The sequence below is a fragment of the Petaurus breviceps genome, unplaced genomic scaffold, assembly GCF_028583685.1.
Source record: "Petaurus breviceps papuanus isolate PSGF00001 unplaced genomic scaffold, PetGlider_PUasm1.0 90879, whole genome shotgun sequence".
Classification (NCBI taxonomy): Eukaryota; Metazoa; Chordata; class Mammalia; order Diprotodontia; family Petauridae; genus Petaurus; species Petaurus breviceps.
The window spans coordinates 1,880,830-1,904,746 of NW_027187368.1; the positions used below are offsets into that span (position 1 = coordinate 1,880,830).

Below are 23,917 nucleotides of genomic sequence, written 5' to 3' on the forward strand. Positions count from 1 at the left end.
TTGGAGTCTATGTACCAAAATATGCACAGGAACTATATGAATAAAATTACAAGATACTGTTTTAATAAATATATACTTAAATAATTGGGAAAATATCAATTGCTCATTGGTAGGCTAAGTCAATATGATAAAAAATGATAATACTATCTAAATTAATTTCCTTATTTAGTGCCATATCAAGCAAACTAAAAAAGGAATACTTTTGTAACAAAATTCATCTGGAGGGACAAAAGTCATTAATCTCACAGGAAATAAGATCATCAATCTCAGGAGAAATAATGAAAAAAAGTAGGAAGGAAGCAGAAAGGAAAGACTTGAGTAGTATCATATTTCAAAGTATACTACAAAGCAGTAATCACCCAAACAATTCAGCACTGGTTAAAAAACAGAAAGGATTAGTGGAACACATTAAGTACATATCATATAGAAGCAAACACAGTTGCTTCAGTGTAAGGACTGGTGTAAGAATTTGACAAAAAACTGCTAGAAAAACTGAACATCAGCCTGCTAGAAATTAGGTTTAGATCAACACCTCACACCACATACCAAAACATGTTCCAAATGAATATAAAATGTCACACCATAAACAAATTAGAGGAACAAAGAAGAAATCACCTTTCAGATCTATGGATAGGGGAAGAGTTTATGATCAAATAAGGGACAGAGAAGATCACACAAGAAAAAAATGTACAAATTGGTTATATAACACTAATTTTTTTTTTTTGCACAAATAAATCCAATGCAGTTAAGAGTAGATGAGAAAGAGTAAAATAGGAAAAATCTCTGTGGCAAGGAAAGTAATTTATACTATAACACCAATAGTATAAAAATGAACAATTTTTGAAAGACTTAAGAACTCTGATCAATGCGAAGATCAACCCTTATTCCAGAGGACAAATGGTGAAAAATGCTACCCACTTAATGACAGAGAGGGATGGATTAAACAGCACATTTGTATTGCTTGACTATGCTTATTTGTTACAAGAGTTTGTATTTCTTTCCCTTTTTTTCTTCTAGTGCATGTGGGGGTGAGGGGGGCAGCGAAAGACTGAAAAAGATAAATGCTAAGTAAAAATTGATAAAATAACTAATGATTCATTCATGTTTATCTTTTCATCTTTACAAAACCTTTATGATAGTAAGTTATATATTATCAAGGGTATACTTGATGAAAATATAAAACAACAATTTAAAAATATAAACCAAACAATAAATAAAAAACAAGCCATCTTTTATAGATAATATTAGACAATAGAATACATCTTTTTTTTTTGCTTGTTTGGAAGGCAATTGGGGTTAAGCGACTTGCACAGGGCCACATAGCTAGTTTTTATGTTAAGTGTCTGAGGCCAGATTTGAACTCAGGTCCTCCTGACTCCAGGGCTGGTGCTCTATTCACTGTGCCACCTAACCACTCCAAACAGAATACATCTTGACAGTTACACAGTTTCTTAAAAATGTAGAGAATACAAAATCCCACTATAAACATTATTTGTTGACTATAAAAAAGCATTGTTTTATCATCAACCTTATATATCAACAAGATTTCTCACATGCTTATATTAATATCATAAAACTGATGAAACCACAGATAAACTGATAATCTTGATTACCAATAGCAAGAAGGCACAAAACAAGCAGATGATACTCACTATAGGTGTTACCATCCTAAAGGATGTCCAGGAACGAAGTAAGGAAACAAGCATTTATTAAGCACTTACTATTTACCAGACACTATGCTAAACTTTTTATAAATTTTATCTCATTTGATCCTCACACTAACCCCATGAAGAAGATGCTATTATTATCTCTATTATACAATTGAGGAAACTGAGGCAGACAGAGGCTAAGTGACTTGCTCAAGAGTCACAAAGCTAGCAAGTATCAGAGGTTAGAGTTCCTGATTCCTCTATATGCACTGTAACACCAAACTGCCTCTGTCCGGCACAAACTATAGATAAAAGAGATTCCGTAGCTTATAAGGTCCTCCAGATACTTTTACTTATAGATTACATTATGTTGCCTTTCTCAAACCATAAAGCATTTCTAAGCCTCCCAAATGACTACTAAAGTCATTCAAAAGAATTTGGCTTGATTAGATAAAGATAGTGATCTAGATTATGAAATGCAGTAGTATACACAGTGCATGGAGCTACTCTATCTTTGCAAGCAGACAATGAACTGGGCACAAAATTGAATAGGAATATGAAAATAGATTGACTAGATTTTATTTGGAAAATTCCACAGTACTTTCAGTTACCCCAAGCTTATCCTTGAAACAAAATCCAAAAATTTTAACGTCATTATTTTCTTGACGAAGCTATATGGCTATGAATCATAGAAGATTCTCTAAGGAATCTAATTCAATGAAATGTAATAAATGTTTATGAAGAGCTGGCAATGGGAAGTGAAATGCATTTCTGGTTCCAATGATACAAAAACAAAAATGTGATAGTCCTTACCCTTACAGAACATACATTCTACTAGCAGTGTCACAATAGTAAATAAATATAAAATAGTATAAACCAATGTGTGAAGAAAAAGAGACCAGGAAGGTGCTGACTTGCTGACTATGCTGCATAGGGAAACCAGGAAGGGCCTCACCCAGCAAGTTCCTGACTTGTGCCTTAGAGGGAGCAGAGGCTATTAAGTAACAGAAGTGACAAGGATTGTAGCCCACACAGGGGGATCCACTTGTGCAAATGCATCCAAGGTCCAAGACAGAAGATTAATGAAGAGGTAGTAGCAAGTTTGACTGAAATGAAGAGTCCAGCAGGTCACTCCCAAGACCATGAATGAACAGACAGTTATAAAATAGACTGTAGCTTATTGCCTTCAAAGAACTACACACAAGAAACAGCATAAAGATTATCATCAAAGATATGTATAGCTAGAAAAGAATGTATGGTACTCATGTAGTAAGGTTGAAGAATAACAGCTCATGTTCTGCACCCATAATCTACACAATGTCAGCAGATCTAAAGGAAAGCTTTTTGCAATGTGAATGCCCACTGAGGAAGGGCACAGACAAGAGCTCGACAGGATATGGAGTAGACGAGGTGTGATCTGTATCATGGAGGGAATGATCACACTGATAAGATCATAGATCTATTCCAATATTAAAATAATTTCTTAGGTCTCTTTTTTCAAGAACATTCTATAACTAACATTCTAATAAATGTTGAATTGATGGCCACATATTAGGCATTAGTAAAAAAAAAATTTTTTTCTGGATCAGTAGTAAGAACATGGATATTCTTATCATACATGGAGTTATACCACATAGATTATGTAGATTATGGACAAGTGAGATGGTATAATAGCTAGATAGTCAATTTTTTTTTGCCTGCAATGATCTTCCTATCCTTTGCCACAAACATCTATTTATGGAGAGATGGGAAGAAGAATTGAGCACACCTGCATTTCTCAGGAAGCGCTTCTTGTAGTCTCTGATCACCCTTGTTTCTGGGTCGTAGAATCCATCTCCACAATCATAACAACCTTCAGGAATTTTTCGAGGTGGATCTATGTTGGTGAGCTGAGATATACCTGAAAGGGACACAACATGATTCATTCACTCTAAGAACTATATCACACAACCAGATTTATAGCACATAGTGCATCTCTTATATGGTCCCTTCAGTTCTAGCGTCTATGTTCTACTTTTCCCCTCCTAAGCTTTAGTACTCTGTGTTCTAAATTTCCTTCCAACTGTAACATTTCATGTTCTAAGGTCTCTTTTGGTTCTGATACTCCATTACTCTTTTATGCTATCAGAAGTTGCTAAAGAGGAGGAAGCATAAGTGTTGTAGAGGATAGTGCAAAGTACACTGAGGTTGAGGCTAGAAGATAAGGGTTCTAATCATTCATTATTTATTCAGCTGACACTCCAAAGGTACCAATGATCTCTTGATTGTCAAATCTAATGCCCTTTGAAAAATCTGTACTGTGTTTGACACTGCAGACCACCACCTCCTCAATACTTATTTCTTTCTAGGCTTTTATGACACTGCTCTCTCTTGGTTCTCCTCTTACCTTTCTAATGTCTTCTTTTCTGGTTCTACAATCTTGTCATGTTCATTAACTCTACCCCAGTCTTTCTTCTCTCTTCAATATATATACAGTCTTACTCGATAATCCCATCAACTCCCATGGTTAAATTTTCATGTCTATGCAGATGATTCCCAGTTCTATTTAACTCTCCCAAGCTTTAGTCCTACATCACCAACTGACTTAGAAATCTTGAACAGGATGGTCCACAGGAATCTCAAAATCAATTTATTTAAAATAGACCTCATTAGCTTTTCCCCTCAAATCCTTCCCCCCTCTGAACTTCCCTATTACTGTAGAGGGCACCTCCATCATCCCGGGCACCCAGGATTGCTACCTCAGGGTTGTTCTCAATTCTTCACTCACTCATCCCACATATGAATCTGTTGCCAAATCTTGCCATTTTTACCTTCACAGCATCTCTCATATATGCCCTCTTCTCTCCATTCCCACAGCCACTACTCTCTTCTGTTTGTCATTTAAAGATTTTCATAATCTGACCGCTTTATGGTCTTCTTACCCTTTATTTTCCTTCACATGCTCTGTGGTCTATCTATATTGGCCTACTTGCATTTCTCACACACAACTCTCCCTCTCCTGTCTCTTTGCCTTTGTACTGGTTATCCCCCATATCTGGAATGCTCTCCCTACTTACCTCTACCTCTTAAGCTTCCCTGGCTTCTTTCAAGGTTTGACACAAAGTACACATGCTGCAGGAAACCTTTCCCAGCCTCTCCAGCTGGTGCCTTTCCTACCTTTCCAATCCACTCTGCTTCTGCTTTTCAGCCTGGTTTCAATTCAATGGAACAAAATGCCTCTCCCAGGATAAACTCATTACCTCTATTCTAATCTTCGCTATGCTTCTAACTCAAGCTTTGGGATTTCACAGCTCCCAGTCTCCCCTCCCCTCAACTGAAGGACTGGGGGGTGGAGTAACAAACTCCTGCCAACGCTTTCCTTTGTAGAGGGCAGGACTTGGACTTCACTTAGCCATTAGCTGCTCTATCTGGTTTCTACACTACAAAACAAGAACACCCTTCTCCTCCACTCCCAACCCGCTTCCAGCTTCCTTTGTGTGTTATCTTTCCCCATTAGATTATAAACTCTTTAAGGGCAAGAAATATCTTTCTTTTTGTATCCCCAGAGCTTATATAGTGAGTATATAGTAGACACTTAATGTTTATTGAATTGGATTGAATTCCTAAAATGACTATCTTTTGTGTATATAGTTTAAATGTGCCTAATTTCCATGTTGTCTCTCCCATCTGGGAAGGGTTTATTTTTGCCTTCATTTGTATCTTCAATAGGGAGCATAAAGCTTGACACACAATGAGTGCTTAATAAATGCTTTCTGACTTACTTACTTACTAGATACGGCTGTAACCTCAGGCAAGTCTCTTTATCTCTTTGGGTCCCAGTCTCCTTATTTATAAAATCATTAATACAGTTATCCCTTCCACATAGGGGGGATCAGGAACATGGCATCGGTCCCTACTTAGCTCCCAGGGATCTAGAAAATGGGTAAAAGAAGTCTGAATTTTTTCTTTTGCTTTTATGGCTCTTTACCTTATTGTAAAATCTGGGCTAAATATTTGATGATAGGCTCTGTGTTGTCTGCTGGACTTCATGTGTCATCTGTGGCTTCCACAAAACTCCCCAAAAAGTTTCATTTAATTTCTTAAGCCAATCTGTGATATATGAAAACTGCAACTGGGAAAGTTGCGATGTGGAGGGGATGATTATATATTTATACTACCTAACTCTTAGAGTTGTTATTAAGATGGTGCTGTGTTAAACTCAAGATACTATAGAAATGGGAACAATTATCATATTGGGGAAATTTTCCTGTCAAGACTATCATAAACATTGTTTACACTGTTGATACTCTGTTATTTTCTTCTACTCTTTAGTTTTACCTCAACAAACTTAAAAAAAAACAACCCAACCCCTATCCTCACCACTCAGCTTCTAAATTACAGAAAGGAAAATGATTTTTGTACCTGCAGGCTTCAGGCCTTCACAGATTTCAGTGTAAAATCTTCTGTCATAGCCATCACAGTAATGCCATTTTTTTTCCTTGTATTTTAGGCCATCAGCAAAGGTGTATTTCCCCTGAAAGAGAAGTCATATGCCTGTCTAATTAATCTGAGACCTGGGGAGTAAGTATTCATCTTTGGGGTCTTGAAAAGGATGGTGTCAAAGGGGGGAAGGGCAGGGTCACTGATGGGGAAGGTCAGTCTGCAGTTGGAGAAGCATATACATAAAGATGATTTACAAATCTACATCTTTCCCATGCTCTAGAATTATATCTCAAAATACATACTAGATACCTCCACCTTGATGTCCTGTCTACACTTCAAATTCACCATACCCCAATCTGAATTCAACATTTTTGCCCCTATAACTTTTTTGACCTGATATTTCTATGTCTGTGTCACCCCCACTTTTTCAGTTACCTATATTAATACCAGTCTTTAAAAAAAAACTTTCTTTCTCTCTTCTCCATATCCATAGTCACTAAGCTCTATTGATTGCATATCCACAATATCTCTTGGCATCAATCTACCCTTTCCATTTCCACTATTCCCATCCTCATTCAGACTTTCATTTCTTCTTGTCCATATGATTTGAATATCCTTCTTATTTGTCTTCTGCCAATCTTTTGTTTCCCCTATATACTACTGTCAGATTTATCTTCCTAAAATATAGATCTTACCATGTCATTCCCCTTCAAAGCCTCTCTATCCCTATGGAGTTCAGAGAATAATAGAAATCATTTAGTTCAAAGCCCTTACCCTAGGTCTTCACAATATATATCCAAACTACTTTTCCAGACATCTAACTGAATACTTAATATTCCCTGTTCGTGTTGTCCCATTCTTTCTTGCCTCAATCTCTTCATTCAGGCTGCTCTCAAGACAAGGTAACCCTCATTTTTTTGCCTGTTGAAAATCTATATATCTTTCCAGGCTAATCATAAATGCTACCTCCTTTAGAAAGTCTTGTCTTTCCCCTCTGAATGTCCACATTACTATTTGTCCTTCTCAATGGAATTTATCACATTTTGCCTTGCATTCGTTATTTGTATGCATGTCTTATCACCCCCATTGGCCTGTACACCCCTTAAAGGGAGAGATCAGAACTTATTCATCTTTGTCCCTCTTCTCCTTACCCCTTTCTCCCTCCAACTCACCGGTGCCAAGCACAAGGATTAGCATATAATTGGTGCTCACCATTTGTTGGTTGTTGAATGATAATTATTATCTAACTTTTAGCTTCATTTAAATTATTTATACAAAGGATCCTTAAATGTAATTAAAGATATATTCCAGAGTTTCCTGAAAGGAGGGAGAATTCTCAAGTACTCATAATAGAGATTGAAAGGGAAGATTTAGGGGACTCCAAGCACAGGACTATACCCTTTCAATCAAAACCCTTTTGTGGTGCCTATTACATTTGTCATTTCACTGGGTTCACTTGTGTCTTAGAAAGAGCACTGTGAGGGACCTCAGTTTGAATCTTGGTTCTAACACTTACTAGCTATGTGATCTTGTGCAAGGTTATAGGATTGTAGGATTTAGAGGTAGAAGGTACCTTGAATATCACCTAGTTCAATACCTTCATTGTTTTGATAAGGAAATTGAGACCTAGAGAGTTCAAAAATTTGTCTGAGGTCATGTAGGCTGCGCAGTATAGTGGAAAGAGCATTAGATTTAACATTAGGTGACCTCAAATCTCAACTCTGCAACTTACTACTTGTTTGGCCTTGGGGAGGTCATATAGCCGCTCTGAACATCAGTTTCCTCATCTGTATCTGCTGGATGAAGCTCTGATACTTGTTGTGGGAAGCTGGGATGGGGATACGCGGATGAGTAAGCTATGATCCTGCGTTAGGGATCTGCAACCCAGCGAGGAAGGCACAGTTCATAAGGAAATTGCTGTAGGACAGAGTGTGATAAGCACTACCGAGAGCAGCAGAGTTCTGTGGGCATGCAGAGAAGGGAGAACTCAAATCTGACCGGTAAGATTAAGAACGGGAAACAAATTCATGGAGGAGGGGTAAAGGAATGGGTGATCTTTCGGCTCTCTTCCTTGTATAAATCCTAAGGAACAGAACCAGGATTCAAAACCAGGTCTTCTGACACTCTCCATAAGCCTAATTTTCCTCATTTGCAAAATGAGGCAGCTAGGTGATTCAGTAGATAATGCTCTAGGTCTAGAGTCAGGAAGACCTGAGTTCAAATTTGACCTAAGACGCTTACTAGATGTGTGATCTTGGGTAAGTCACTTAACTTCTGTTTGCTTCAGTTTCCTCAATTGTAAAATGGGGATAATGATTGTACCTATCCATAGGGTTGTTGAGAGGATAGGAAATAATATTTGTAAAGTGCCTCTCACCTACTAGATACTATATAAATGCTAGTTATTATTATCAAAATAGGGACAAAAATCTTTGCATTTCCTGTGTTGCAAGGTGATTGTTAGGAAAGCACTTTGTAAACCTTAAAGCATTGTAAATGTGAACTATTATTTTTTTATTATCTGTGTAGCTCCTGATACACAGAAGTTGTATTGCCCCCTTGAATATAATTGTTTAATATACGCTTGTTGGCTGAATTAATTGGGTGTTGAATAAATCTTTGTGGAATGAGTTAATGATTAAACTGTGTGTAGAAGAGAAAAAGACAAGGCTTTCTGCTCAAGGGCTCCTGTTCTTAAAGGGACCAGATTACTGTGTGTCTCCTGGAGGAAGCCAGTACCTTCACGATTCTTCCCTTTTCCCATGTAGCATCATATTGGCTCCCATTAGGAAAGTACAAGGTTCCTTTGCCATGAAACATCCCATCTTTCATTTCCCCTTGATATTTTGTTTCTGTTGGAAGAATGTACAAGGCCTTGCCCTCCATCCTGTCAAAACACAGAGAATGTTCATGGAACATTATTTACAATAAGAAAAAAATGGAAATAAAACTGTAGGGAATTGGAAACTGGGGAATGGCTACACATTGTGGTATATCAATGTAATGGAATTTTACTGTGCTACAAGGAATGACAAATATGAAGAATTTAATGAAACATGAGTTTTACATGAAGAGATAGAGTCAACAGAGCAGAGTCAAAAGGACATTATACCTATTACAACTACATAAATGAATACAATTTCAAACAACATCAAAATTCAGATGAAGAACAATGGACAATGTTGAAATTAACTTGTAAGGCATACACTCATCCTTTTAATCAACAGAAAACTATTAAAAGATAAGGTTGTATGTAATCACCACTCTTTTATCTGTTTTGGGGAGACTTTAATATTGTAAAATTCAATTGTGAGTATTTGGGAGTTTTAAATTGTATAACGTGGAAAAACAAAATTTATCAATGAAAATCTTAAAGAATTTCACAGTCATAGAAATGTTACCACTGGAAGGAGCTTTAGAACAAAGAATGTTAGAGATGCATGTCTGAGATGATAAAACATTAGACTATAGAATGTGCAAAGTTAAGAGATAAAAAGGGTGTTATATGTAAAATATTAAAATGTGTTAGACCTGAAATAGTTCATAGAACATAGAATATTAGCACTAAATTGGACCTTTAAACATAGACTATTAAAACAGAACACAGAAAGAATATAAAATATTAGAAAACAGAACCGGACTTTAAGACCTGGGATAAGACTTAGAACACAGAACATTAGAGCAGCCTTAGAGATATCTGGTAACTATTTTCATTTAACAGCTGAGAACTGATCTCCAGGGAGGAAAAAGTGATTTGATGAAAGTCACACAGCTAGACAGAAACAGAGCTTGGACAATTGAGGTTCATTCCAGTTCACCAGGATGCCTCTTCCTATCAGGTGAATTTTTTTTTTTTTGTCATAACCTCAAAAATTGGAAGGATGGGAAGGCAGTTTCTAGTCATGCTGTACCAGTGTCACAACGTGGTGTCTCCATTTTCTCAACTTCAAAAAGGAAGAGTTGGTCCTTTTCACATGTGACAGTCTACTATATGACCTTCTGAGTCTAGCAGGGGTTGTGGAGAGAGTGTACTTCTGTTGAGACCTGGGATTATGAAATCTGACAGGCTTGGAGGAGACGGTGTTAGGACATGACAGAGGGTGGGCAGGGGAAGGGAGTGCCAAACAAGTCACGATATATTATGTCGAGAGGGCGGCACTGTCGCGACAGGGGACAGACTGGTGGATGCGCACTTAGGCTTAACTGGGCCAGTTCGTCGCGTCGGCTTCAGGACACCGCAGTAGGGCTTCTTGTTGCTATCAGGGAGGCTGCCACTGCAAGCCTGGGGCTTGGAGGAATTGTCCTTTGATTCTTCTAATTCCGGTTCCATCTTCTTGCAGGGTTACTGCCGTGTGTTTACAACGTTCTTTCCTTACCTTCCATGAACATATTCACCAAAGTACTGGCTGCCGGTGTACTGCATAGTGTCCGCTCCCTTCGCAGCGAGCTGCAGCTAATGTGTACAGGGACCTCACTATAGCAACTGGTCGTACGCATGCCCCGTAGCCCCGGGGAATACAGCGCTCCATTGCGCTTGCGTACAGCCTCGGGTAGCGGGGGGAGCGACGACCTTGTCTGGCTCCTGCGTCTGCGCATGCGTCACTGAGGTGCGACTCGGGAGCAGAGTTCGGGAAAGGGGAGTTCAAGGAGATCCGGGGTAGAGCGGGCCGGCTAGGGCCCAGTGCGCTGCCGCCGCCGCCGCCGCCATGCCCGGTGTGGTGGAGCTGCCCACCTTGGACGACCTCAACGTGCAGGAGGTGAGGCCCCGCTCGTGGTGAGCAATGGACAGAACGGCGGCCCGAGCCTGGGCCCTGCACCTTCCGGCCCGGCTCCTCTCAGCGCGTCCAGGGGCCCCCTTTAGGCCGCCCCACTATCCCTGCGCCCCTTGCCCCAGCACCCCTGCATTCTCTTCCCTGGCACCCTATTTCTTTCTGTTCATTCTGCATTCTTTTCCAAGTCACCCCATTCTTTTCCCTGTAACTCCCCATTTTCTTCCTACTCACCCCTGTATTCTCTTATTAGTCACCCCCGTTCTCTGCCCTGTCACCCCCGTTCTTCCCTGTCACCCCATTCTCTTCCTAGTCACCCCCACATTCCCTCTCCAACGCTCCCCCCCCCCCCCCCCCCCCCCCCCCCCCCCCCCCCCCCCCCCCCCCCCCCCCCCCCCCCCCCCCCCCACCCTTTTCTTCCCACACCCCCCCCCCCCCCCAACACACACACACGGTCTTCTTGGTTTCCCTCATTCTCTTCTCAGTAAACTACTTACTGTACTTGACCAAGGAATTGTCCCTCATCATACTCTCTACCTCCCCTAGTGGGGCCTAACTTCCCTCTACCCCCCACTTTTACTTTGTGATGATCACCTCTTTCTGGGCCAGATTTGGGAGACCTCTAACAAATGACTACTCTTGTCTATTACACGGGGGCAGCAGTGCTTTCCCTGTAAGGCAGCCTCTCCAACCTCAATTCACTCCCCAAACACATGATTATTGATCCCTTCTTTCCTGTTCATCTTTTCTTCAAATCTCTACCAGACTTGAAACCTCCCCCCAGCCTTTTTCCACCTACAGCGTTCCCCAACTCCCTTTACCTTTCCACCTCCTCTCGCTAAGTGTAAAACCTAATGGTCCCTGCCATCCTTTCCCACTCGTTTAGATCCTCTTTCGTCTTTCTGGATGTAAACACAAGCCCTATTTGTGGACCCTGAGGAATACTCACTGTCAGTGTGAGGCATTTTACTTTCTCTCTCTCTCTGTCCTGCTGGTGGCAGTCAGATAGATAGGTCTGTATCCAGACCTTGGTGAGGTGCTTATCCTTAGCATCAGGACAGCCCTTTAGCTTTGAGCAGTCGACAGAGACCTCAGACTCAGGAGTTGTCACCTGTGTCCTGTAGCTTGTAGCCAGTAGCAAAAGTTGGGCCCAGGAACCTGGGCATTATGATTCTATTTCTAGAGGCTGTGGATGTCAGACTGACCTTGTCTGCATAATGTTGGAGCAGAAAAAACCCCAGAATGGGATTAGGAGAACTTGTCAGTGTCTCCTTGGCTAATTTCAATAACTATTTGACTTTGTCAGAACAAGGATAGAGTATCTGTGTGCTCTAGGTAAGATTTGAACGTTGCATATATATATATATTATATATATATATACCTAATGTGTTGGTCAGTTTTGCTGAACTTTATTGCTCTGTCTAAATTTTTGTTGTGGTTATAAGGGATGGCTCATTAGATAAGTGGTGGGGGTGGAAGAGGAAGGAGGAGAAGGAATATTTAAAAGTAAAGGTGATGGAAAAACAAAAGAACAATATCCTGGTGAAAGGGAGCCATCACTAGAATATATATGCCTCTTGATTTTCACTAACTTTTTTAGGATTGTAGAAAGTGAGATTCTCTGGAATAAATGTAAGGGGTTTTTTGTTTTGTTTGGGGGGGGGTTGGTTATGTTCTGTTTTCTTAGGGTTTTGGATGGAAACTAGAACTGTGATTTCATTAATAGAGGGAACTGTTAGGTGAGGAACCTCCCTCTATCAATGCTTGTAGCTTTAGAGAGTTGTATTGAGAGATTAAGGGCAAACAGGTTATTAGATGAAGCCTGAATTTGAGCCCAGGTCTGTTATACTGTAGAGCACCGTGAGGATAATCTGTCTTATTTTAACTTTGTGTTTCTCCTGGCACCTAAACCAGTGTTATGCATACAGTATGCCTTTAGGTGAAAATGAGTAAATTAATGAATGACCTCTTTTTTAACCCAGTGGAACTTGGCAGCCAGACTTGGGTTTGTCTGAGTCCTAACACTTACTAGCAATGCTGTCTTAAATAAGGAACTTAAAGGGCTCTGACCCTCAGTTTTCCCCATCTGTACCTTGGTCAACAAGATGAGGGTGGTTGTGAGAGAAGTGCTATCTAAAAAAGTGTCATATACATGTGAAATGATATTGTTATGAGAAAGGAATTGGTACATATGAATACTTAAAGAATACATATAAATACTTAAAGACTTTTCAACCAACAAGAATGTATTTTGGAAAAAGATACTGAATAAATGTGTGAGTATAGTGGATAAAGAGTTGTTAATGACTTCCACTTCAATAAATGTTTGTTGAATGCATACTGTGTTCTAGGTCCTGAGATAAATGTTGTGGGGGTTGGGGGTGGGGATAAAGTCTGACCGAGACTCTCCTCTCTTCTCCCACTATGCTGCTTTACTTGATCTCATAGCTGCCATGGATTTAATTACCATCTCTATGCTGATGCTTCTCCAGTCTGCCTATCTTGCCCTGGCTCTCTGCTTATTTACAATCTTGAATCTCCAACTCTTTTTAATACACCTCAGACTTGATGTCCAGTAAACATATTAAATTCAACGTATCCAGAATGGACCTCATTATCCCCACCCCCTTCCCCTCAGGCTTCTCCTCCTCTTGCCTTCTCTGTTACTGTAGTGGGCGACACCATCCACCTAGTTCCCTCAGGTTTGCAACCTAGGAGTCATTACTGTCTCACATTTTTCCCACCCACCCAATATTCAATCTATTGCCAAGGCCTGTCAATTTCACCTTTGCAACATCTTTCATATGTACCCCATTCTTTCCTCTGATACTGCCACCACTCTAGTGCAGGCCCTCATCATCTTGAACCTTGATTATTATAATAGCCTGCTGGTATGTCTGTCTCAACTCTCTTCCCATTCTCCTCATCCTCCATTTAGCCATGAAAGTAATTTTCCTCAAGCAAAGGTTTGATCATGTTGTCCCTTCCTCAGTAAACTTCATTGACTTCCTATTGCCTTCAGAATCAAATACAAAATGTACTGTTTGGCATTCAAAGCCCTTTATAACCTAGCTTCCTCTTACCTTTCCAGTCATCTTATGCCTTACTCCCTGACACATTACTATTCAATCCAGTGACACTGACCTTCCTGCTGTTTTTGAATGACACTCCATCTCTTGGCATTTTATTATTTCCCTATTTATTCTGTGTATAGTTTGCTTTGTATGTATTTGTTTTCATGGTATGTTCTGCATTCGATTGTAAACTCCTTGAGGGCAGGGATTGTCTTTTGCCTCTTTTTGTATCCCCAGTGTTTAGCACAGTGCCTGACACTGAGTAGGCACTTAATAAATGTTGATTGATTGATTGATTGATTGATTGATTGATTGATTCTATTGTTTCAGTTATAAATATCAGATTTTTCTTCCCTACCAAATATGGCTCATACAAAACTTGCATGTGGCAAATGATTCTGCTACAATTAGGTTTTAACCTCCTCACCTAGCCTTTATGGGATAAAAGGCATCAGTCCAGTGTGGAATCTGCAGTTGTGTTTCTACCAACTTATTATTTTTTTCTTTCTTAATATGAGTTTGAATTTGTTGATGATGCTGATTGTCATCTTGTTACAACTTCAGGTACTGCAGTCTTTTCCTTTGAGACTATAGCATCTTTTGACCATTTGGGCAATCTGTATCTCCTCCCTTACCATCTGTTTTTCACAGCATATATACATATATATAGTTTTTATTGTAGTTCTCTGTAATTATTTTACTGTAAGTCTCTATTTTTCCTTTCAAAGAGGTCTTTTAGGACTGTTGCCTATAGTTGGAGGCAGCTTATATTCTAATCAATATAGTCATTAAGACAGATGGCAAAGCATCAGTTTCCTCAAGGAGCTTGTAATCTAGTAGCACAAGTTTGATTAAGGAACTTATTTATGTTCACAACTATGTAATTCCTCTAAAACTTTTCTTGCAGGTGAATGTCAGTTCTGCTGTGCTAAAAGCTGCAGCCCATCATTATGGTGCACAGTGTGATAAAGTCAATAAAGAATTTATGCTTTGCCGCTGGGAAGAGAAGGACCCGAGGCGATGTTTAAGTGAAGGGAAACTTGTCAATCAATGTGCCCTGGATTTCTTCAGGTAAAGATTTCTCTGTGTAAATGCCCTGACACAAAAGACCAGTTGGTTAACCAAAGTAAATTCATCAAAATGCTTACTATGTGAAAAGCATTATACTAGATCCTGGGGATACAAAGACAGTATAGTCCCTGCATTCAAAAGGCTTACATTGTACTCTAGGCATATACAAAGTAATTTGAGACTGGACCAGTTAGCAATGGGATAATCAGGAAAGCTATCATAGAGGAAACCCTGAAGGAACATCAGAGGATCATATACTTAGAAGGTACTGTATAGGTCACCTAAGCCTGAGGTGTCATACACCATCTGCAACACTCTCCTTGCAGCCTGAACCTGATTAAAATGTAATTGGGAAATATTTAACAAAATAAATAAAAATACAGTAGGACATGGATAATATTAATATGTGGTTTTCTAAGTTAGTATTCCTGCAGGAATCTTGATATATGATTTAGTGGCCCCCATTTCTATATGAATTTGATACCACTTATCTAGCCCAACCTCCTTATTTTGCATATAGGATAACTGAGGTGATGTTAAATAACTTGCCCAAGAATGCACAGTAGTCCTGGGATTTGAACCTAGACCTTCTCACTCTAAGCCCAAGACTATTCTGATAGACAGAAATGAAGAAGATATGGCATTTCGGGCATTAGGAACAATTTGTACAAATTCATAGAGTTGAGAGATAGAAAATTTAATGTGAAATAAGACTTTAAAATTGTTGTCTTGCTGCATATTCGCAATAACACTCAGAGAAGGAAGCTGCAGAGACAAGTTTTAAAATGGGTGAAGGACTTCAGATATGAGACATACATAGCAATATATGTATTTTCCCATTGTATTGTCTGTGCTCTTTATAATAAGAGGAATTATTGTTTAATTGATTTATGATATTATTGATTGATATGTGATATTACACTAACTTTATTATATAAATAGTAGCTCATTGGGCTTAGCAGTTTCCAAATTCTTTCATTACTGCAACTCCAGGAAGTATGTAGTGCAAGTAATGGTCTCATTGGTGAGGAAACCGTGATGTAGAGAGGTGATTTGTTCATGGCTCACACCTGTCTCCTAATACTGATTCAATGGCTTTTTCCATTCTAATATATTCATTTGTGAAACATGGATAATAATAATAATAGAATTAATTTAGGAAAAGCTCAAAATAAGACTTCAGAAACTGGAACTTTTAATTTTTTAAAGGAGATTCTTAACATCATAAATTTTATGGTTTAGGTATACTGTGTTCCCATTGTAAAAATTTCTTTCTAACTTTGTCCTGTGGTGCCTGAAAGCTTCTTTGGGAGAATGTCAGGGCAGAGTTAGGTTGAAAGGTGAAAGGTGATGAGCTTGAAGTGATAAATAACCTCATGAATAACCGGTTAAAGCTGTCACAAATCATGGAACTGTAGAATATTAGTGTCAGAAGGAAACTTAGAGACTATTTAGTGTAGTCTTCTCATTTAACAAGTAAAAAAAAATGAGACCCCATATTGACTTAACCACTCCCTTACAATAAATTAGTGGCAGAGCCAGGACTTGAAGCCTGGTGTCCTGATTCTTAGCCCAGTACTCCTTCTACTATATTATGAATGTCTGGATTAAAAACTACACTAGAGCGGTGGCTAGGTGTCGCAGTGAGTAAAGTGCCGTCCGCGGAGTCAGGAGAACCTTAGTTTGGTTCCGGCCTCAGACACTTAACACCCACACACACACACACACACACACAAAAAACTAGCCGTGTAACCTTGGGCAAGTTACTTAACCCCAATTGCCCTCCAAAAAGGCAAAAAAAGTTAAAAAAAAAATACACTAGATTTCATTTTTTCAGGGGGAGGGGCACCCTGAATTGACCTCTGTCATCATCATCTTGCTGTATAGAGGCATACTTTCTATTAAACTTGTTTTGTAAAAAGGTCATTAATACATTGTAACTGAATTTGGTTTTGAATGCATATTTGTTAAAAGAAATTTTTTTCTTTCCTTTTCATTGTGAGGAGGGGAGGTAGGAGGAAGAAAGGACAAATTTTGTTAGTTGAAATAAGTTAAAAATAAATTTAAATAGAATATAACTAAATTCTACATTATATACCTTCATTTAACTGCTTACCTAAGATAGAAACCTGACAGTTAACCACAATCTAAGAGAGTCCTTGATCCCTATTTGGAGTAACTCTTCCAAGGACCTCTGGTCTGCTTGCCATTTCAGTTGGAAGTTGTCTTAAGAAATAAATCCCCCTCTTCTAGCTGCAGTTTTACCTCATATCATGTTCAACAATCAATTAGATAGTGCAGAGCACCATCCCTAGTGTCAAGTAGAAAGCCCAGGGTAGGTTCAGAGCATCGAGAATAATTCAGTTTGGGTGCATGTAAGGGAACAGCATAAGAAAGAGGGCTAAAAAGGAGGAATGGTGCCATACTTGCTAGTTATGTGGTGGAGAAGCTTTTTATTCCGGTCTGATCCATTCCATCTCCGAGGTATCGTGATTATATACCAAGCCCTTTACAGTCAGTTTTGTCTATCATTTAAATTTCTAACTTCACTTGTCAGGCAATAGGAAGTCACACTTAAGATTTCTGAGCAGAAGAGTGACTTGACTACATCTCTGCTTAAGAATGATAATTTTTGTAGCAGTAAAAAGATGGATTGGAGAGAGGGGGATTGAAGACAGGAAGACCTATTAGGAAGCTCTAGTTGTTAGGAAAGGCAACATGATAGCATGCATGGAGTGCTGGCCTTAGAGGGAGGAATGGCCACATCCTGCCTCTGACATTTGGTAGCTTTGTGACCAAAAGCAAGTTACTTAACATTTCTAAACCTCAATTTCCTCATCTATATAAAATAGGGATGAAAATACCTGTAGTAATTACCTTATAGAGTCAAATAAAATACTCAGCATTTTATAGACTTTAAGAATTTATGCAAATTAACTATAAGTTATTTTGGTAGTCCATGTGAGTGTAATAAAATCTTTTACTAAAGTGATGGTAGTGGGAATTGAGAGGAAATGATTGTGAGATGTGTTGAAAACTTGCTAACTGATTAGACATGAAAGTGAAGTGAAAGGGAAGAGTTGAAGATAAACCTAGATTATAAACAAGAGAGAATCTCAAGTCTCTCCCCATTTCAGTCCATCCTACACTCAGCTGTCACATTGATCTTCCTAAAGAATAGATCTGACTATGTCACTGCTCTATTCAGAGCTAGTGGCTTCTCATGACCCCTAGGATCAAATATGAAATCTTCTTTTTGGTTTTCAAAGCCTTTTATAACCTGGCCCCCTCCTAGCAATACTGACATCCTTGCTATTCCTGGAACAAGGTAATCCATGTTCTGACACTGGCTGGCTGTCATGCTTGGGATTCTCATCCTTCCCATTTCTGCCTTCAGGCTTCCCTGGCTTGCTTCAAATCTCAGCTAAAATCACAACTTCTACAGGAAGTGTTTCCAATCCCTTTAATCCTAGTAGTGCCTTTCCTCTATTGAGTATCTTCAGTTTCTCTTTTTTCAGAATGAGAGCAGGTGAATGATGCTGCTGAGGAGTTAGGGAACTCAGAAGGAGCAGATTTTGGACATGTGAGTTTGATAGTCAGTGGGACATGCAGTTGCATTGCATGCAAATCTGAGACTTGAATTTTTCTAGGACCAGCTAATAATCAATACTGTCTCATTTACTATAGTTAACACTTTGTATATCTAGCATTGTTAGCAACACTGTTATGTGGTAAGGGGGGAGGAGGAATTTACAATAAAGACTTTTTCAGTGGTCTTAAGTTTTAAGCACCAAAACAGTTTTCCTTCATCAGGATGGAAGTCTTTCTAAATTGAAGTACACATTTTCTTATAAACAGAGAATACTTGATATAGCGTAACCATCTCTTGATGATCCAGAGCTGTCATTATGTATATTAGTTGATGTAGTGTTCTGTAAAACACTGCTTAGAGGTCTTAGAATGTACTTTGTGCTTTTGACTTCTTGTGTCAGCTTTTTGGAATATTCCTGTCTTCTCTCTCATAGTCATTGTCATTTCTCCTAGTCATTGCCTGCTGCTACTACAGTTCTTCAAATTCCCTCCTTACCACTTCTTAATTTGCTTCTAATCTGCTCTGGTTTTAGGAATCAAATTAACTTATTTGAATTGGGTGTACAAAGTGTATTAAATAGGCTCCTTATCAGGGAGAGAGAGTTGGGGCTTTATTTAACTCTATGATATCTGTTTTGACTTCTCTGTGGCTTTTAGGGCCAATTTTCTGGTTCTTAGGTATCTTTTCAATAATAAACCTTACTTATAATGAAGATTTTTGTAAAAACATTGACATAATAAAAAGAATGCTAGATTTGGAATCAGAAGGTCTACATTTTAATCTCTTCACATCTCTCATTCTTTGTTTCCTCATTTTAAAAAAGGGAATGATACTTGTCCTACTTACTTTCTAAGTTTATTGTGAACACTAATTGAGATAATGTAAGTAAAGTACTTTGGAAATATTTTGTACATATAGACACTTGAGGATCATCGTCATCAATACTATTATTGTTGTTATTACTTACCACTTTTATCCCTTTGATTTATGTAATAAGCACTAATTCAGTGCCTGCTGTTTTCTAAGCTATCCCTATGCTAGGGATAAAAAAAACAAAACAAAACAAAAATGAAACCGTTTCTGCCCTCATGGAGCTCACATGCTGTCAGGGAGGATGATGTTTACAGATGATTAAATAGAGTCAATTCTGGGGATGAGTAGGGAGAGAAAATAGCAAGAGGGAGAATCAATACTTCTCTTGGAGGAGGCGGAACTTTAATTGAGTCATGAAGGAAGCTCAGGAGTCCTGTGGGGGAGAGGTGCAGAAGTCGTGCATTCCAGGTCTGTGTAAAGGCTCCGTCTCCAGATGGAGACAGAATATTGTGTAGGTCATCCTGGCTAGAGCGGAGAATATGTGAAGGTTTAACATGCAGTAAACCTGGAAAGTGAAGCTGAAACTAGATTGTGAAGAACTTAAGTGCCAAGGAAAGAAATTTTCCCTTTTTTTAAAGACATAGTTTGGAACATTGGAGTTTCTTGAGCAGGAGAGTGGTATAGTCAGATCTCTGCTTTTGGAACATCAAATTTGTCAGCTGTGTGGGGGATAGATTGAGGAGAGAAACTATCATTTGAGTTTTATCCTAGGATGTACTATGCTAGAATTTAGAATTGGAAGTGACCTTAGATATCACAAAGGTTTTTTCTCCCACTTAAGTTTATAGATGAGGAAATTGAGGTCCATAGAAATTAAGTGATGTGCTGGCAGATTACAGTTATATGATTAACAGAGATACACAGATAACAAAGCCTAACTTTGAATCCGAGTTTCCTGATTTCAAATCCAATAGCCTTTATGTTTCACTATATTGCCTCTGTGCTTTTTCTCACATTCATCTTTTTTCCTCCCTATTTTGCTTCCCAGTAAGCTAACTTCCTAGTTCCTGCCTTTCAGGACTATAAAGACACACTGTGCTGAGCCCTTTACTGAGTATTGGACCTGTCTTGATTATTCTGATCTTCAAGAGCTTCGCCGATGTCGCAAAGAACAGGCAAAATTTGACAACTGTGTCCTGGACAAACTGGGTTGGGTGCGCCCTGACTTGGGAGAACTGTCAAAGGTAAAAGACTTATAGATTATCTTGTTCTTGAAGCAATAGTTGGGTAAAGGCAGGAGGAGCACTTGGAGGGAAGTAGGGGAGTATGCTCATTGAGGTTAGCCTTTAATCGTCACTGTAAATATGGTGGGCTTCCTGAAATCCAAGTTTGCAAAACAGAAAAATGAGATTGGATGATTACTCATATTTAAGAAAGAATTTTGTTTTATAGAAATATCCCTTCCCTAGAGTGCTTGTTCTCAGATCATTTTGGGAATGGGGGAGAGGAGAGGATTTAAAGGGAAGAGAAAAAGGGAAGAAAAGAAAAATAAAGCATTAATAAGATTGTGATATAAATCAGTAGGGAAAATAATAGCTTGGTGTATGGAAAATCAGAAGGCTTGGAGATTTTGCTACTAGCAAATAACTCTCTGAGACTCAGTTTCCCATTCTCTAAAATGAGGGAGTTAGATTAAATAAATGCTAACATTCTCTCCATTACTGCCCATTCTAAGACCCCTTCTAGCTCTACCATTGTGTTTTTAGAATCATTTCCAGGGGCGGCCAAGTGGCTCAGTGAGTAAGAGCACCAGCCCCAGAGTCGGGATGACCTGGGATCGAATCCGGGCCCTGATATTTAGCACCACACCCAGAAATAATAACTGGCTGTGTAACCTTGAGCAAGTTACTTAATTAACCCCGATTGCTTTAAAAAAAAAAAAAGAATCATTTCCAGCTCTAATATTCCCTACTCTAAGTATCTTTTCCTGTCATGAATTTCAGGATCTAAATGGCCATCTAGCTTTACCAATACTGGAAAAAGAATTCCCTCTAAAACACCCCAGAACAGCTTATCCAGTCATTGTATGCAGACCTCGGAACTTATTATTTCCTGATTTAGCCCATTCCTCTGATTTTTGGAAAGTTATTCCTTATATCAAGCTTAAATTCGCATCTCAGTTTCCATTTTTTTTTAAATGAGATAATAATATCACCTAGGGCACAAGGTTGCTTCAAGGATCAAATGAGATAACATCTATAAAGAGCTCTAAGAACCTTAAGTCTTATATAAAAATTAGCTATTTTCTGATTATAACAGATGACAGAACCACTCAGTTCTCATTTGATTCTCTTTTCTCTCACAAGGAGAAGAATCAAACAGCATCTAGCACAGTATTTAGATAATTATAGGTGCTTAATAAATGTTTCTTGAATGAATGATTTTAGGACTAGAAGACGTAACAAATAAGACTAATAAGGAATTGAATTCCAGGATGAATGAGGACACAGTAAGAAAGACTCTAGCTACCCTTGAGAAACTCAGGTTACCTGGCCTACTTGAAACACATCATATATTCTGAAAGAACTGCAGGTGTGATTGTGAACTATTAACGATCTTTAAGAGAAAAGACCATAGTAATGAAGAAGTATAAATGTTGTTCCACTTCTCAGAAAAGAGAAGAAAATGATCCCATTAACTTTGGGCCGGTGATCTTGACTTTAATTACTGACAAGATTCTAGAAAGTATTATTAAAGGAATGGTTAATAAACATATAGAAAAAGAAGTGACTGCAAAGAGCCAGCAAGACTTCATTAAGAGCAGATCATACTAAACTAACATCATTTCTTTTTTTTTTTTTACTAAGCTACTAGAGCACGAAATGCAATAGGTAATATTTTATCTGGATTTCAGCAAAACATGTGATAAAAACTTTCATGTTATTATTGTAGAAAGGATGGAAACATGTAAGCTAAATGGAGATAAATGTAGAATCTTACACATAAATGTAGAATCTTTGAACCCAGAAGAGACTAAAAAAAAAAAGAATAAATGAGAGAGGTAAATGATTTGCCCAAGGTCATAGCTAGTATGTGTCTGAGGCAGAATTTGAACTCATCTTCCTGATCTAAGGGCTGTACTCCATTCACTATCCCACCTAACCATACTTTATTTACTACCCTACCATCATTTTATCTGCCCTGAACAGTAGTCCTGTCTTTTTTTTTTATTCCCTTCTTTCTGTCAATATAGATGTAAAAAAAACAAAACAAAACCAACTCCCTTTTGTAGTCTTCAGCTTTCTATGTTAACCTCAGCTTTTTTTTTTTCACTCCTTACTCTGTTCTTACAGGACCATGATTCTTCCTCTGTCATCTTCCCTTTCTTCCCTCTTCTGTATGTGTTTTTTTTTTTTTACTTAAGTTAGTTGAGTTCTCCATATATCCACATCAGCCATGTCAGGCAACTCCCCTTTTTCTTTCTCATTGAGGGAGTATCAGAGAAGGGAAGTTACCTGCCTGAGGGGCCCACCGGTAGGTAGAGCTCCACCCCACTTTTTTTTTTTTTTTTTTTTTTGCTTTTTGGAGGGGGAAGGCAGGGCAGTTGGGGTTAAGTGACTTGCCCAAGGTCACATAGCTAGTAAGTGTTAAGTGTCTGAGTCTGAATTTGAACTCAGGTACTCCTGACTCCAGGGCTGGTGCTCTATTTACTGTGCCACCTAGCCGCCCCTTCCATCTCACTTCTTTAGACTTCATGTGCAGGTCTCCTGCTGACACACTAGGACATTCACAAGGTATAAACTAGGAGTGGAACTGTGGAGTGAGGACGGAGAAGAATCAGTAGTTTTTCCCAGAGATAGCTTGTTGTAGTAGAAAAGGCACTGGTCAGAATACCTGGATTCTTTTGAATATCGGCTGTGTATTTATGGGCAATTCATTTATCTCTTTAAGCCTTAGTTGTCTATGTAATAAGGAGATTGGCCTAGACAGTAAGGTATCTACCACTTCTGTTATTCTGTGCAAAGCTCAGTCAGGAGAAACTCTTGTTCAGATCTGGTTCTCACACTGACTGTTGTGTGACCATGGGCAGTTCAACCTGAGTTCCCTTTTCTGTGCTAACTCTTGCATTGCCTGCTTCAGACAATACTGTGAAGAAATTACTTTGTAATTTTTAAAGCCCTGCAAAAATGGAAATGCCTGCTACTACACACCTTTCTCCTAAAACTGTCCTTTGCTTCTCTTCTTCCCCTTTCCAGGTTACAAAAGTGAGCACGACTAGACCTCTACCAGAGAATCCCTATCATTCTAGACCAAGACCAGATCCAGGTCCTGCTTATGAGGGAGATTTGAAGCCTGCAAAACATGGCAGTCGATTCTATTTCTGGAACTGGTAGACGAAAGAGCTATATCTAGGGAGCTCAAACTTGAAGACAGCCTCAAGCAAGGAGTACAGAATTAAGACTCTTGTCCAGCTTCTCTGCAGGACCAGTGGGTCCTTTCCAGGAAAATAAAAAAAGAAAACCTAA

The 23,917-nt window shown here is 38.9% G+C and overlaps 2 protein-coding genes across 2 annotated transcripts in view; one reads left to right on the forward strand and one right to left on the reverse strand.

The window, feature by feature from the left end:
* Positions 1-10,545, reverse strand: part of MORN5 (MORN repeat containing 5) — a 54,922-nt gene extending 44,377 nt beyond the window's left edge. Inside the window, 5 exon segments of the mRNA XM_069073755.1 lie at positions 3,418-3,549; positions 6,051-6,162; positions 8,811-8,961; positions 10,215-10,243; positions 10,246-10,545. Of these exon segments, the coding sequence (XP_068929856.1) occupies positions 3,418-3,549; positions 6,051-6,162; positions 8,811-8,961; positions 10,215-10,243; positions 10,246-10,401 (580 nt within the window). The 5' untranslated portion in view covers positions 10,402-10,545.
* Positions 10,546-10,641: 96 nt separating this feature from the next.
* NDUFA8 (NADH:ubiquinone oxidoreductase subunit A8) lies at positions 10,642-23,917 on the forward strand. Its single transcript, XM_069073754.1, has 4 exons — positions 10,642-10,828; positions 14,823-14,986; positions 20,470-20,635; positions 23,648-23,917. The coding sequence occupies exons 1-4, from the start codon at positions 10,778-10,780 to the stop codon at positions 23,783-23,785; spliced, it is 519 nt and encodes a 172-aa protein (XP_068929855.1). The 5' UTR covers positions 10,642-10,777; the 3' UTR covers positions 23,786-23,917.